Here is a 16,784-nt window from a genome sequence, read left to right as displayed (position 1 = left end):
CAAATATTTAAAAAGATTGAGTTTTGTAAGTTCTGTTTTACTTTATATTTATTAATTAACTTTTTAGTTTCCATTATACAGAAAATCTACTCACGAAAACTGATAATATTTTCATTATATAATTATAATCATAAATTATTAAATAAAAATTAGATATTTTTTAAAAATTGTTTATATTTTAATGTAATTACTTTTTATTTTGATAAAAATTTACGAGTAATATATTATGATAACATTATAAAACGTGAAAAAAAATCATAATTATTTTTATGTACATAAAATTTAAAATATTAATGTAATTTTATCAATATTTTTAATTAATTTTATTGAAATAGTTACTTCTTTTTATTATGTTTTACTTTCATTATCATAAAAATAAATCCATTCATATATGCACGCTTGTATTCACGAAATACGTTGATCAACGTACACTATAGAATAAAAATTAAAAATCTCCGGCGACCGTAGCTGTAAGAAACAGAGGTAATGAGGAACAGAGTTGGTCACCGTAGTTCTGTATCTCCGGCGAGTTCTTCTCTCAAATCTACAGCACCCTCCAACATCACTCACCGAAAATTCATATGGAGGTTCCTTTATTACCATGTATTATAATTGCTGATAATAGATCTGAGTTTTTTTTTCCTTTAAATGTTTGGGTTTCGAAATTGAATTTTTGTATTATCTATCTGTTCTGCTTCAATGATTTATTTTGAGTGTCGTTGAAATTTTATAAATCTGAATGTAGTATATATTTCCTCGTTTTGAATTGTTCCTTATGCTAAATTGCGTTGATTTAGTTATAGTAACCGTTTCGCGAATGATGCCGCTTGCTGTTGTTGTAATTAGTGTTAACGGTGATGTTTTGGATCCAATTTTGTTTTTCTTTGTGTTGTAACAGAGTGGTACATTATTTTTTAGGTATTAGATTTTATGATTGCTTAACAGAGGGGTACGATCAGGGAAATTTGGTCGTTTTTGTTTTTGGGATCTGGGTAGGTTTGTGATCTAGAGAAGATTAGAGTTTGCAGATCTGGAATTTTAATGTTTGTTAATACCGTTGAGTGATGTAGTTTTGGATGCAGTTTCTTAAGGGGAAGACGCATTTTTGGATGCATTTTCACACATGCTCAGTGTTATGCTTCAATCAGAATTACTGTTTCATCTCAGTAATCTATGTTGACCTTTGATGCAAACTTTTACTCTGTGAATTACTTTGGTGAAACATAGAAATCTTGAAGTTGAAGAAGAGATGGTTGTTAAAATTAAATTTGTGCATTTCAAATCTTGAATTTGAATTATCTTTAGGGCTTGCATTTTTAATTGAGTTTCGTGATTGAACTTGATCTCGACACTGTTCAGTTACTTGTACTATTGCATATTGTTTTGGATGACAGGCCTAATTTAATTGTTAATGGAATCTTTTGTAGGGAGGGAGTTTGGTGAAGATTGGTAAATTCTAAGAATACGTTGAGATGGTGTGGAAAACAGAAAATTTTAAATCGTTGTGATTTAATCCGTGGAATGTTTGCTCATTGCATTTGACATCGTCTGTGTTAGGTTTCAGTCAGCGCTTTTCAATTTCCACTCATTTCTAACTGTGATACTTCTGGGGATATGTGCCTTCAATTATTTCAAGATGCAGCTTCCGGCAATCTTAGACCAGAAAACTGGGTATATATGTCTTTATCTCTTGCCATGTGTAAATATGAGCTGTAATGCATATACAATTTATGCGTATATGTTGACAATGCTGCATTCGAGTAGCATAGCTGAGTAATAGTGTAGGTCTTATTTTCAATATCGGTTTTGGTACCAATGCATTTTCTCGTGAGCTATTGATTGCAATGTTCTTTTACATGTTTGGATAGAAGACAATAAAGGGAGAGGAATGAAAGGAAAGGAAATAAAAGTTTACCTCGAACCTTCCTCTTGTTTGGGAGTTTATGAATGATTATAAGAAAACGAGGGATTTTCATGCAATGAAAATCCTTGCCCTTGCTAAATTTTATGAACTTTTTAAAGTTCGTCTAAAAGTAATTTTGAACATCCAAACAAAGGGATGGAAAATTTCTTTTTAACCACGCATTTTTGTCCCTCACCCTTCCTTTTTATTCTCAAGTGTTTGGTAATTTGTACATCTAAATTTTACATGCTCAAAATTCAATGTATAATAATGTTTTTACCCTTGTTCCATTAGACGTGCAACTTGAAACAGTGTTTTCATTCTTTATAACAGATTTTTAGAACTTGCTGGCAAGACGTACATGTTTTTGCTGACGGATTTCATGGTTTCTTCTGGAAGGCACCAAGAATAGGTAGATATCCCTTGTTTGATTTGCTACTACATTGTTATTTCTTACGTCTGCTTACCGTGGAAATTTTCATTAACGTCATCAGATTTTTCGAGTTTAACATATTGAATTAATTAACTTGAACCAAAGAACATACTTGTGTTGATGATTTGCCCACTGGCAGTGAAAAATAGAGGTAAATGATGAGTGATGCAAATATAAAAAATTTGGGTTGCGGTTCTGTCATAAATTTACTTTATTACATCGTGATTATGCCTTTTACAGTCTCAACCTTTTCTGTAATTATGCTTCATACTTATGCCATTTTTTTATCAATCCTTTAGTTATAATGAAAAATTATTGTCAATAAAGTATGTACTATATCCTTATTCTAAAATTCATCATTTTGATGCTACTTATAATTTTCATAAATCTTATTTTGGTTGTTCACTTGTCAATAGTTCTAGATCCTGGATTCCTGGTGAGCTTTAAAATGTCACATTACAGTGTCATTCCGAAGCTTTTTGCGACATAGACTACGAAATTTCTAGCTTGGCCATATAGTTCTTGATGTGTTGCTTCATATTTAGTGCTGTACCAGCATGTTCGTTATGTTGTGGAATACAATATGCAACAAAACAAGTGAGAACAAAAACATATTCAAATCACTCGCTCATTATGATCTAATGGGGAATTTTTACTCTTTGTCTGGGTGCATGGCCCCTTTAGAATTATATATTTCATGAGATGTGGAGTTTAATCTGATGGAAACCCATTTAGGACAGTCCATTCAAAGGAGTATCAACTTAAGCTAAGGCTAAGAAAGGGAAGTGAAGAAGGACTCTTAAAGACTCTTTCTTAATTTTCTTTCTCTAAGTCTTAGTAGGATTCTCTTTAATATGTTTATATGTGTTTTGTAGGGTCTAATAAAGCTAGGAGATCATGGATCAACTAGCCAAGAAACTTGATAAATCAAGAAGCAAGGAAAAATCAAGAATGAAGAAGCAAGCCAAATCTTCACTTAGAGGAATGTTGGAATCTTCACTTGGATCCATACTAAGCTGCTTTGGAAGCCCACATGAGTCACATTCCAACCAGCAGCTTGGTTGAAGTTGAAGAAAGCCTAGTGCTCAGCAGATGAGGGTTTGCGCCCAGCGTCAACAAATGCACCAGTTGTCACTCACGTTTCTTCACCAGCTTCTTGTTTGATAGGCCACGTAGCCACTCACGTTTTCTTTCCACTTGCACAGCTGGTCCTTGCATCATAGCTAACGTAGCTAAGTGTAGGCGTGAACCAGGAGCTTTGTTTCTCCTTTAAATACCTTGCTCCATTACTTGTAACCGGACCTTTGATTTGAATGAAGAATTGTTTTCTGTTGATGCTGTCCAGAACTTTCTTCTTATTGAAGGTCACCGAGAAAGAGAGCCTGAGAGTTTCCTCTAGCCTCTCTCCCTAGCTAGGCTTCCATTCCTAGCATTCCTCTACACATTCCGTATCATATTTCAGCACCTAAACCACTTCCTTCATTCCATTTTCTCCATCCCCGATTAATCTGTTTTCTTCACCGCATCACTGTTTGATTCAATCCTCCTTTACCTCAAACTTATCTTCATCACTGAATCATCTACTCTCCTTCAATCCAGTCACCGAACACTGTTTGAAGAGTGGGTTCCAGAGTTTATGCTTCCTCCGGTCATAATCATCATAATTCATCTTCTTCCGCTGCAACAAAATGATGTTCATCCTCCCACTACAAGAAATATTATAATTACATACTAATAATTATATACGGATTATAATCTGTATGTAATGTAAGTATTATATACAGAATTTATATACGAATTTAAAAAAAAGAATTACACACCGATGTTACATACGGACCTGAAAAATCATTTTTTAAAAAGAAATTGAATTTACTAAGCACGGCTCGACCTCTCGTCTCTCGAACCCTAATTCCACCTTTATTCCCTGCAACTTTCATTCCACCTCTCTTCTCTCTCGACCTCTCCTCTCGAGCCTTAATTCTATTTCACATTTCTCTGCAACCTTCATTCCAGCTCTCCTCTTCCTTTCATTCTTCGTTCTTCTTGCATATAACTCTCACATAAAGTTATAAACACTGAAACAACGAGAGAAAGTTTCACCATCTTCACCCTCTTACTTTCCTTTTTCGCAGGGACACACAACATAAGCTTCTCTCGTTTTCATTTTCAACCGCTCTCAAAACCCTCTAAAAGCATCTCGGTAAACCCTTTTCCTTTTTCTTCTAATTTTCTATGTTCAAATATTTGTATAAAAATGATGATATTTATCTTAAAGAGTTGAACGATTGATTTTCTTAAATCACCATCGTCAACTCTTCCTGCACGATCGGTGGAACTTGATTAGGGTTCCAGAATATCATCTGCGTCTCTGTGAGGATAAGAAAATTTGGGTTTCTGAGAATAAAAAAATTAGGTTTTTTGAGGACAGGAAGGAAGAGAAGTGGGAATGAAGGAAATTTTGGGATAAAATCAAGAAGGAGGAAGAAAAAGGTGGTGATAATAAGTTTAGAGGCATTCATGAGGGCAAGGTTAAGGAAGAAGACACTGAAGGTGTCCATGGCTCAACTTCTTCCAAGGACACTGTATTTGACAACCAAGGTTGTTGGTGTTAGTGCGTTTGCAGATGCAGGAACTCATCCGAGGATATATCTTTGGCCGAGGTTTTTTCTTGTCTACCATTAATGCTTGTTTATAGAAATTAATCTAACCCCGTGGTGATTTTTGCAAGGAACTCGGGGAAGGGGATTGGGCTTTTCAATGTTTGATTATATATTAGTTTAACTTGCTTGGGAGTTTGATGTGATTTCTATTTTGATGATGGTTATGACATGGATAGATATTGTTTTTGGAATAAACTGACTTTTAAAAGGATGGTTATATAGTGCCATGTTGTTGTCTTTGTGATGTTATGGGTGATCATTTTTGTTCAAATTCTCATCTGCATACCACATGATTGACCATTGGCCAGAGGTCTTTCCTGCAGCTACAGATTCACGCTACTTCCGTGACCTTGGATTACCAGCTATTGGATTCTCACCTATGGCAAACACCCCTCTTCTACTCCATGACCATAATGAGGTGATTCCTTTAATTTATTGTATGCATAATTGCTTCTTTTGTCAGTGAGCTTATTTGCATAAGAGTTATCATTGTCTTTAGAATCATATATCTGATTTGTTATTTAGAACTGAAGCTTGCATTAGACCTCGTACACTGGCATCCTGGGTTGACTTTTAGCCTCTTGAAAAACTCCTGTCTGCCAGATCAGAGCATAGTTTTGGTAAAGAAAGTGTAACCATAAACACTTGGATATCTTGATTTGATTTAAGGTTTTAAAAAGTCTTATTTTTTGACAATTATATATTATGTGCTGCAGGAGACTGGCTTTGGTTATTCTTGCTGCTGTTATGCTCTTTCTTGCATTTGTTGGATTCTATACGTTTCTTTTATCCTGTTTTAATACTTGTTTCTGTCTCTATGATAAAGATTTTTTGTCGTCTCATGTGATTGTTTTTGTGGTCACAACTTTCTACAGTATTATCAATATTGGTCTGCAAGGTCTTGTATACTTGTAAGTTAAACTAGTTGAGCATTTTTCTATTTATTTTTTATTTTTTGACTTTGTAATTCTCAATAGTTTGTCCCATCTAATCACCAGCCATTAAATCATGTTCTTTTAATGACTGCAGCTTGATCCTCATTGGTTGGATTCTTATTGCTGGCACATTTATACTTTGTGGTATATTTCTCTTTCTTCACAAGTAAGTCCCTTCTATCTTGTAGAATTTATATTGAAGTTTTTAGTTTTCACCTTTCAGTTACTCTGTTAACTTGTCTATTATGAGTCACTTATTTCGTGAAGTCCATTTTCTGGTATAATCACTTGTGTTGCACATGTATAACAAAAGCCTATTTTATTGCATATTTGCTTGTTGAATCTAGAACACTATAAGTGGAACGAGATTCCACACCCACATTCAATTTTTTTGTCTCTTCCTAAAAATAAATTTTATGCAAAACTTTCTTTTTTATATAGCTTTGGATACATTAGAACCAGCCTCCATTGATTTTCTTAATCTCTATTTCTCGGTTCAACCAACCCTTCCACAATCGGATTGTAGTCTTTTGAGCTAAGACAAACAGGAATCGCATCTTGCTTTGCGGTATTTTTCCTATTGGATTTTTTTTATTTGAAAATAAATTTAGGATTTGAAAATTCATTTTATAATTAGAAAAAAAATTCAAAACAGGATGTTCTGAAAAGTATTTTTTGATCTGAAATATCTTTCAAAATACTTGTTTAATAATTTTTTTTTATATTTTAGTTTTTGTGTTCTGAAAATATAAAAGGCAATTTTGAAACAAGTATTTTGGAAAGTAATTTTAAATCTAAAATTATCTTCTGAAAATTTCTTTCTTTTGTTTTGGATGGGTATTTAGAATATGTTTTTCGAATCTAAAACTATTTTTCGATCTTAAAATATTAAAAATAAGATGTTAGAATATTTATTATATTTTTATTTACGAGTGATTTGGAAAATACCACTTTTATGGGGTGGAGGAAGTAGTTTATTCATGTTCGAAGTAAAGCCAATTTTATTTTGTGGGATAAGAATAGTTACTGTCTCTATTCTAGTTACTTTTGGAATAAGTATTTAATTATAGTAATTAAACTGGCACAAATAGAAAATTAATTAACCTAGAATAAAAATACTGCCAAAATACTCCCTCAGTTTTTGGTGGCTAAAGCTATTATTGTATATTCAATGGTTTTGTTGTTCATGGATCTTTATGGTGGCTAAAACTATTATTATATATTCAATAGTTTTCTGTCTTAAATGGACAGGTTTGGAGAGACCAAATGCTACTTTAGCATCTGTGGTACAGTCCCTAAAGTTCAGTTTGAAGATAGTGTGTTGGAAGCTTTATTAATGTCGATTAATCTTAGTGGTTTGAAAAACCTTTTATCATTGTAAATGGCTTTGACATAGTGCCAGCTTAGATTATTAAATTTGTTTATTATGAATATATATTAAAATTGTGGGTGTTGAATAGGTAACACATTGTAAGAGATTTATTAATGTAATTGTTTAAGAGATTGTTAAATAATAAGAGTTGTATTTATTTTTTTAAATTCTATTTATAAAAAATAATCAGTTGTTATTTGAACATTTGGCAATTCTGTTTGACTTTTATCATTATCAGCTATATAAAACTTCTAACTATTGACTGCAATAGAATCATCTATTTTATTTTTTTTTATAAAATCATAATTATATACGGATTTTTCCGTATATAATTATATACAGATTTTATATACGGATTTTTCCGTATATAAATTATATACAAATTTTATATACGGATTTTTCCGTATGTAATTACATACGGATAAATCCGTATGTAATTATATACGGATATATCCGTATGTAATTTACCTACGCTCTTTTTATATATGGATTTTTGTCCGTATATAATCCGTATGTAACATCATTTTATATACGGATTTTGAAGGTTATATACGGATTTTAATCGTATATAATTGTGATTTTTCTTGTAGTGTCCTTTCTAGTTCAGATTCCAGAAGTTCCTAGGAGAAGTTGCGTTGATTCCATCTTGCACTAGAATCAGCTGGATCCTTCTTCCGGTCATTATCTTGAATATACACGTGGTTGCTAATACAGGTGAACTGTTAAGCCCGTGGTAGCTGTGGTTGCTTTATGATGGGTGTTTCGAAAATCTTCTTCTAAGGTTTTTTTACTCAATAGTAAGTTATTATTATTTATATATGCCCAAATTGATCAATCGGAAGCTAATGATAAGGAATAAATGTGTAATGAGTAATTTTCTGGCATACATCAAATGTTAAGAACAGTTTCTAAGCGAATCTGGATTCTCTGAGTTTTTGGTGTTGTCTCTCTACTGTGATTTCAAAATACACTATAAATACTGATTTTGATAGTTTTAAAAATCTAAATTCTTTCTAAGAAAAATGACACCTTTTATCATTGGTAATCATGAACAATAACAATTTTGAAATTTGATGCATTGCATGGGGGCGTCCATTTTAGGGGTGGTTAGGAAAATTTCACTATACATAATCATATATTTTTCTAAAATTGAGTGTAGGATTTATTGATAATTGAAGGATTATAAATAGTCGTGACACTTACGATATTACAGAAATAAAAATAAAAATTAAAAATAAAATATCAATTATCTTAAAAATAAAATTTATTTAATCTATCATAAAATAATATTGTACCTAAATAAACAGAAAATCATAACTATTTATTCCTATTTCATCTTTATCAAAATCTAACTAAATGTTACTAGACCCAAAACTAATAAAATAAAATTTAAACAAAATTATTAATAAAACCCTAAAATTTAAGTTTATCCCAACAAACTCTCCCATAAATTTAAATTCTTCCTTCCTTCCTTCGGCTTTCCATATGCATCATCCCACACCGGGTTCACTTATTTCAATCAGATTTAAGTTAGAGTTATCCGAGCTGTTGCTAGTCATATCTTGTTTCAAGCATCTTCTCTCCAAGATTTTAAGCTCTAGTTCATATAATCAGTTCTTCTTTGCTTTTACCTAGGTTGCTAGATGACCATGTGCTTATCCTTTAAATACAGTACCTGATCTTTCATAAAAACTGAATTACCTTTTTCAATTATCTGACCCATGCTTAAAATATTGCTCTTCAGCTCCGGAACATAGTAAACATCCTTAATCTCTCCAACTCATCCATTCTTTTGCATATGTTGGATTGTTCAACGCCCTTTCACGGCCACCTTGGAGTCATCTCGAAAAGACACAAGTTTGGCATCCACCTTGGTGAGTTTATCAAAAAATTTCTCGTTTCCACACATATGATTGTTTGCCCCAATATTTAGATACAATATCGAGTTGGTAGAAATCTCATCAGTCTTATTCATCTTCTTCTTCCCTATTTTTATCTGGTTCAAGAACGCTAGATGTTTTCTCTTCCTTTTCAAGAGCCGCCTTCTTCAGCTCTTAAGCTGAATCCTTTGCTTATTCATAATTTCATTAGCTTCATGTAGAAGTATCCCTATCTGCTGAATCTCGTCATCTTTTTGTTTGAGTTCCTTTCCACATTTATGCACCATTTACCAAGATCACTTCATCCATTACTAGGATCGTGCTCTCCATGTCCATTGCACCCGAGCTCTTTGCTAGCAACAATTCGTTTTCATCTTTAGTAAGGAGATTAGTCTCCCCATTTGTCTCAGCCTTGCAATACTTTGCAATATGGCCCACCTTACCACATTTGTAGTACTTTTTTTATCCACACTCTGTTTGAATAGTCACTTAAAATACTCAACTCCTAATCGATCTCCTCGGTCTTTTCCTTGTCCTCGGTCATGCCAATTTTGTTGACCGATTTGCTCTTCACTATCAACCTCAAAATTACCTCGACCACGTCCACCTCGTCCTCGGCCTCCTCGCCCTCTACTGCCAGGACCTTAGCTCTGAGTAATCCGAGTTTTATTCAAGTCAAACTGTACCTATAGTGCTTGATCGTCGGGTTTAACCTGATCATCCTAACCCCTTCTCCTTTGTTCGTGGGCTTCTAATGACCCAACAAGTTCATCCACTGTGAGAATCGGCAAGTCCTTCGATTCTTCGATGGCACACACGATACTTTCAAAATCTTTTGTAAGGGATCTCAAAATTTCTCCCATAACCGGTTAGATGGCATTTGTTCTCCATTCCTACTGAGTTGGTTGGCCACCTTCTCCACCCGAGTTATGTACTTGATTATCTGCTCATCATCTTCAACTGTTCAAACTCTTCTTTGAGAGCTTGTATCCAGACTTGTCTAACGCGGTTGTCACCTTTATATGCAACCTCTAATATCTCCCAGGCTTCCTTTGCTGATTTAGCATTCGTTATTTTTTCAAATCCTGACTCATCTACTGCATTGTAGAGGAAATACAATGTTGATCCATCTCTTGCACGTGATTTCTTCAACGCGGTTATCTCTGTCATTGTCTGATATTCGTCTTCATCAGGTTCAACATACCCGTCTTCCACCATATCTCAAACGTCTTGGGATCTCAATAACGTCTTTATCTGTCGGCACCAATTATCATAATTGGTTCTTCTCGTCAATTGTGGCATACTAACACCATTGACAACCTTTGTCATCTCTCTCACAAAAAAAATTAAGCACTTTTTTTTTTTCATGGTGTTTGACTCTCTCCTCTCTCTCTTTTTGTCCATAGTAACTCAGAACATAAAGATCTAATACCACTGTTAAGAAAATCTCACATTACACACACTCAAATATTCATTGATAATTGAATATCTGTGACATTTACAATATTACGGGAATAAAAATAAAAACAGAAAATAAAATATCAACTATCTTAAAAATAAAATCTATTTAATCTATCATAAAATAATATTGTACCTAAATAAACAAAAAATCATAATTATTTATCCCTATTTTATCTCTATCAAAATCAAACTAAATATTATTATACCTAAAACTAATAAAATAAAATTTAAAGAAAATTATTAATAAAATCCATTTAAGTTTAATATACCATAATTTTATGCACAAATTGCATATCTACGAAGTGAGAGTTTGTACTTACGATTTTATGAGATCCTTGACACAATTTGTTCAACCATATTGTTAATTATTATTGTTTCTTTGTTGTTGAAACTAGGTGGAGTTTTTGCCATTAGTCCCCGTAGTAACCTCACTACATGAAATTCAAATTGCTACTGATGATGGGGGATCGTGCTAATATCATAGCTTTGTCGAAAATTTATGAATATGATGCCTTTGAATCTAATTTACACTCCACATATTATAATAACTATATAGATTAATCATAAAAAAGATTTCAATTTTGTATGTGATGGATATATTTTTATTAAACTTTTTTCTTCTTTTTTGTTATTTTTATTATTTTGTGAGTGTACTCATTCGTGGACTTTATTCATCTATTAGCTTTTTCTTTCATTCTAAGGTAAGGGACAAATAATATTACTCTTTTTTTTAAGGTTTTTCCGTGATTAAAAAACGTTTAAGCTTAAGACTTAGAGAGTTACTAATGGATTAATATCAAAGTGAGTTTATTTGAAATGTAGTTAAAATTTACAAATGTCTCAATCAAATTAAATTATGCATATATACTAAAATTGCAAAATAAAATAATCAAACTAAATATAAGAATATAAACAAAACATGATGAAGTTATTTAAGAAAAATATGAATGATAGAATGATTCCTCTCTCATAATTAGGTTTAAAACTCACAAAGTTAAAATTTTTTTGTCAAAATATTCAACCAAATAATTATCAAATTAATTCAATTAATAATTTATATTTATGAATTAATTAGGTTACTTTTTAATCAATTTAACAATTTATGACAATTATTTCACGATTATGATAATTTTAGTTACTAAATCAAATCTTCAAATCTAATGTTAGTATATTTTAATGAAAATTAAAAAAAAATGGATGAATTGCTTATGAGACATATTATGTAAATGTTTCACCAAGTAGATTTCCAAAAAAGAGAGATATAATCACAACAAACCATTGTCTTTCTTAATGAGAGTTTTTCTCACTTAATGCTGTCACAATTTTCTCAAATAGAAATCACAATTTTTTTATATTAGTAAATTATACTAACTCCAGTAATATTAAGATAATGTAGCCAACAAAAATAGAAAAAGGTAAAGTCAACTATACAAAGAGTTAGTCAAATAAAATAATAAATATAAAAAATAAAGATAAACAAAATAAAAAAAATATTAGGTAACAAAATTTAAATAAAAAAATAAATAAAATAAAAAGATAAAAAAATAAAAAATAAAAAAAGATAAAAAATAACAATAATTAAGAAAATATGTTAATTACACTCCCTTTTCAAGATAGGATTCATCAACAAATATATTTAGATCATTTTTCAATTAATTATTGTCTTGTTTGTATTCTCATTATTAACCAAAATATATTCTCAATTAAAAAGTAAAAACTTTGCAAATTAATCATAGTAAATTTAATCAAAGAACATTCTCAATTAAATATTACTATGTCTAATCATCGTTATTCTTTTATCTCTTATATAAAGTAAAAAGCTAATTAACCAAAGTACATTTTTGATTAATTTTGGTTAAAGTTTTCACCTTTTAATCAAATTACATTATCAATTAAATGTAAGAACTATGTAGATTAATCATTGTAAATTCTCAATTAAAATTAAAAACATTTAGACTTATATGATTGATATGTTATGTAGATTCACCATGGTAACTTGTTACAATGTAGAAATCATCAAAATACATAGATAAAAATAAATCAAAACAAAATTCAAAAAACAAACAAATTTATTTATTTAACCTTAGAATCCAATTAACAATTACAGCAAAATCAACCTCAGAGGTTTACCACCACATGGAATGTATAAATAGAATAAGAGATGATGGAAAATGTGAAAGATGATGGAAAGGGTGAATTTAGGTCCTACAAAGTGTTCCTAAGCTTCCCTAATGTGTTGTCCTAAGTTTCTTCATATAGAAATTAAACTAGCTTCAATCTTTTTGATAATGTAATATCCTCCAATTATCTTCTAAATAATTCAATATCTTCAAGATATATTTGATTGTTGTGGAGATCTAAAAATATTTAAGAAGATTTTTGGTAGATTAAAACATATTTGACAAATATTATCTTTTCATATGTACTGATGTAGTTAAATAAGGTAATTATTTAAAAGTATTTAAATATACATTTTCCTAAAATCATCTTTTATCATATACATTTATCAATTATCAAAGCTCTTTTTGCACAAAAACAGAGAAAACTAAACTGCAAGATTCAAATTTTGTTATTTGTTCCTTCTTCTCGGCTTAATCAAATTTCTTCACTTTTTTACATGTTTCTTATATTTTTCATGCAATGTTTAGCTTAACTTCTTCTAGTTTTGATTATTTTCTATTTTTGGATTTATCTTTAACGTCTCATCAAATTTTAACTAATTTATTTTCACACTTTCATGAGCTTCACTTAGTTGTATAACAAACATCAAAATATCTAAAGAACGTTTAAATAACTAAAACAATTATTTTTAATATATATTTTTATACCATGCTCAATAAATTCAATTATAACACATCTTAATTAAAACATTATTTTAAAATACAAAAACAAATCAAGAATTCAAAATATACACTCATAACATAAGTAAACCTTTGTATCTAACCTTTTAACATTAACAAATACTCTACTCGGAAAAACTGATCATATTTTCATTAGATTATTAATAAAGGTTTTTTCCAGGATTTTTTTTTCTGAAGTTTGAATACAAATGCCTAACACAAAATCTTTGTTCTACCCGAGGTAGAAGATCTTGAATAGCTGGCAAAAGACCTTGACATTTTAAAATATTGAAGTCAGTTGAGTTATATGTAAAATATATTGTTATTAACATTTGTTTTGTGTAATTAAGATTGTTTTGACTCACCTTTTGTTGGTCTGAAATAAATGTGCATGATGCACATACAACTTTCCCACCAAGGTCCTGAATTAGAAGCTCCAAGAACCAAGTCCAGGAGTCTTTGTTTTCTACCTCAACAACAGCATATGCTATTGGCAAAATCTGTTCATTTCCATCTCTTCCCACTGTTGTTAGTAACTCCCCTCCATACTTGCCTTTCAAAAAGCATCCATCCAACCCAATAATGGGTCTGCAACAAATGAAGTTATCCTTGCATGCCTTCAAGCATGCATAAAATCTTTTGAATATTACCTCACCATTACTCTTTTCAACTTTTATTTTTACTGTTGAACCTGGATTTGTTCTCAGCAACTCATGACCATAATCATAAATTCTTCTAAATTGTTCCTTGAATGACCCTTCAACATTATCTTTTGCAATGGCTCTTACCCTAAAAGTCATATTTCTAGAAATTCTTACATTTTATTTCCTACTGAATTTCTCCCTAATGTTCATGACCTTCATAGTAGGGTTTTCTCTGACAGTTTTTTCCATCCTTTCACTCAACCATTTTGAAGTCATTAACTTTACATTGAAATCTCTACTACAGTTGTGATCATCAATCACTTTTCTTAGTTGTCATGCCTTCACATCACACCTATAGGAGCAATACGCATACCATTTGCAATTCCCTTTTCCATCCAAACACTTTACAAAAACACTCTTCTTGTCATTCTTAATAAATTTTAAATTTTTCCCATTACTGAGTGCATAAGTCCTTATCGCGTCTGTGAATTCCTTTTTCTCAGCGAAATAGGTTCCTACTTCCCATTTATAATCCCCCAAACTTTTCGGCATACTAAAATTGGGAAACCTTATCTTAATGGAATCATCCTCCTCCTTACTATCTGGTTTACTATTCAACTCCTCTGACAGCCACTCAATGTCAAACAAGCCATAGACATCATCAATGGAATCATTATCAGTTGTCCGTGAACACTCACCTACTAGAGTGGAAGGTTCTTGTCTGACATTTCCTTTAGAAGTCTCAATGTCACACTGAATGCTGACATCAATTAGACTTTCTTCACTGAGATACTCACATTGAACATCCTCATCAAGATCCTCATGTACTTCTTCATCATCATGTACATCTTCATCCTCAGACTCATGTACATCCTCATCCTCACTCTGGTCTACATCATCATCCTCTCCTAAATCCTCTAGCTCAAAATCATGTACCTCATGTACTTTAACCTTCTCTACATCATACACCTCAGCATCCTCTACATGATGGACCTCTACATGATGGACCTCATCCTCTTCTACATCATGGGCATCACCCTCACCATCCACAATTTTTGTTCCAACTTCAGTGTGACCATGACCTTCACCCTTACCATATCCCATTTATGTTCCAACTTTAGTATGGCCCTCACACTCATCCTCCACCATTTCTGTTCGAACTTGAGTATGGACCTTATTATCACCCTGACCCTCCACCATTTCTCTTTGAACTTCACCATCACCAACAACCTCTCCCTCCTCCACTTATGTTACAACATGATCTTCATCATGAACTTCATCATTTAACCTTGCAATGTTCAACATATGCATGACACCCATATCATTAGTTAATAATTCTAACCTATCTGGATCCACAAACTGGCCTCCTAAACTGTACCAAAGTTCTTTCACGTGTATATGACCTAAGCCTTTCACTGAAGCTACTATGCCAAATAGTTCCATAGGTTTGGATCACAAGACTATTTTACTCTCTCCATCAAATTTGAACTTCCCATTATCATCACTAACAAAATGTCCAGCATGGTGGACCACAACTTTAATACGTTCATCATCCATATCAAGAAGTTGCTTTTAATACCTATACATTATGGGGGGGATGATTATTATTACACTCCTACCACTCAAATAGGGGAACACTCACTCACTAACCAAACACTCACATAGACACAAATAGGGGACAGGGGAACAAAGTAACATCCCTACTAAGGAAACACTCACAGACAGGGGACCACTACTTGTAAACAATTCAAAAATGATAAATTGGGACCACAATGTCTACACTGTACACAACTAAACATGGATAATGGGGACCACAAAGCATTATAAATAGTCACAAAACAAAAAAAAAAACAATTCAGATTATCCATCCCTAAAACAAAGACGCACATGTTCGTAAAACCAAAAACCCATCAACCATTTATACGTTCAAATAGAAAACCAAACATGAAACGAAACTAACCTTAACTCGCGTCAACTTTCGGTTCAGCTCGTCCACCTACACCTGATTCTCTTCGTCTTCTATAATATTGTAGTTCCTCTTCTCAAATTGAGCAAATGAAATCCCTAATTCCAATATGAAATCCCTAATTCGCACACTAAGAAAATGAAGTCCCTAATTCGAATAAAGTAAACAATAGGCATTGGACCATGTCAAACAATGTTTATTTAAATAAAAAAATCCACATAATCAAATAATACACATCAACATATTATCTATGCAACACGTCAGCTCAAGTTAACGCCGTCTCAAATTTACAAATATTATGACCCAATTCAGACAATTGCAAATATGAGGACCTCACTGAGATTCCCATACAAATATGAGGACCATCCGATTATTTAAACATAAATTTTTAAATAAAATAAAATATTTTAAATTTATTGTTTATATTTTATTGAATTTTTATTTTTGTTTTGATCAACATTTACAAGTTTTGTATAATGATAACATTATAAAACTTCAAAAAACTCATAATTATATTTTTGTATATTAATTTTATAATATCAATATAATTTTTATCAATATTTTTTATATAATTCTATTGAAATAGTTAACTTGTTTATGATGTACATGTGTATTCACGTAAATATCTTGATTAACGTACACCCTTGAATAAAAATTAAAATTCTACTGATTAAATATTTTAATTTATTT

General features: G+C 31.6%; 1 protein-coding gene across 8 annotated transcripts; it reads left to right on the top strand.

Moving 5' to 3' along the window:
- The first annotated feature begins 407 nt into the window (after positions 1-407).
- On the top strand, positions 408-7,470 carry LOC124824023 (uncharacterized). 8 transcript variants are annotated; one of them, XM_088101754.1, is made up of 9 exons: positions 419-587; positions 1,428-1,671; positions 2,237-2,315; positions 3,212-4,536; positions 4,612-4,996; positions 5,307-5,414; positions 5,872-5,907; positions 6,026-6,097; positions 7,183-7,470. In XM_088101754.1, exons 5-9 carry the CDS (start codon positions 4,854-4,856, stop codon positions 7,310-7,312), a joined length of 489 nt encoding a protein of 162 aa, XP_087957880.1. In that variant the 5' UTR covers positions 419-587; positions 1,428-1,671; positions 2,237-2,315; positions 3,212-4,536; positions 4,612-4,853; the 3' UTR covers positions 7,313-7,470. The 8 variants fall into 8 exon arrangements, 6 of the variants coding, with proteins under 6 accessions (XP_087957880.1, XP_087957877.1, XP_087957874.1 ...); XM_088101751.1 differs by lacking the exon at positions 4,612-4,996 and having other exon boundaries at positions 421-587; positions 1,428-1,475; positions 1,558-1,671; positions 5,320-5,414; positions 5,713-5,907; XM_088101748.1 differs by lacking the exon at positions 4,612-4,996 and having other exon boundaries at positions 421-587; positions 5,320-5,414; positions 5,713-5,907.
- The last annotated feature ends 9,314 nt before the right edge of the window (positions 7,471-16,784 follow it).

Source organism: Vigna umbellata, chromosome 11 (genome assembly GCF_029865625.1).
Source record: "Vigna umbellata cultivar VRB3 chromosome 11, Vumbellata_1.0, whole genome shotgun sequence".
In the NCBI taxonomy this organism is placed as follows: domain Eukaryota; kingdom Viridiplantae; phylum Streptophyta; class Magnoliopsida; order Fabales; family Fabaceae; genus Vigna; species Vigna umbellata.
This window is presented reverse-complemented; position numbering and strand designations above follow the sequence as displayed.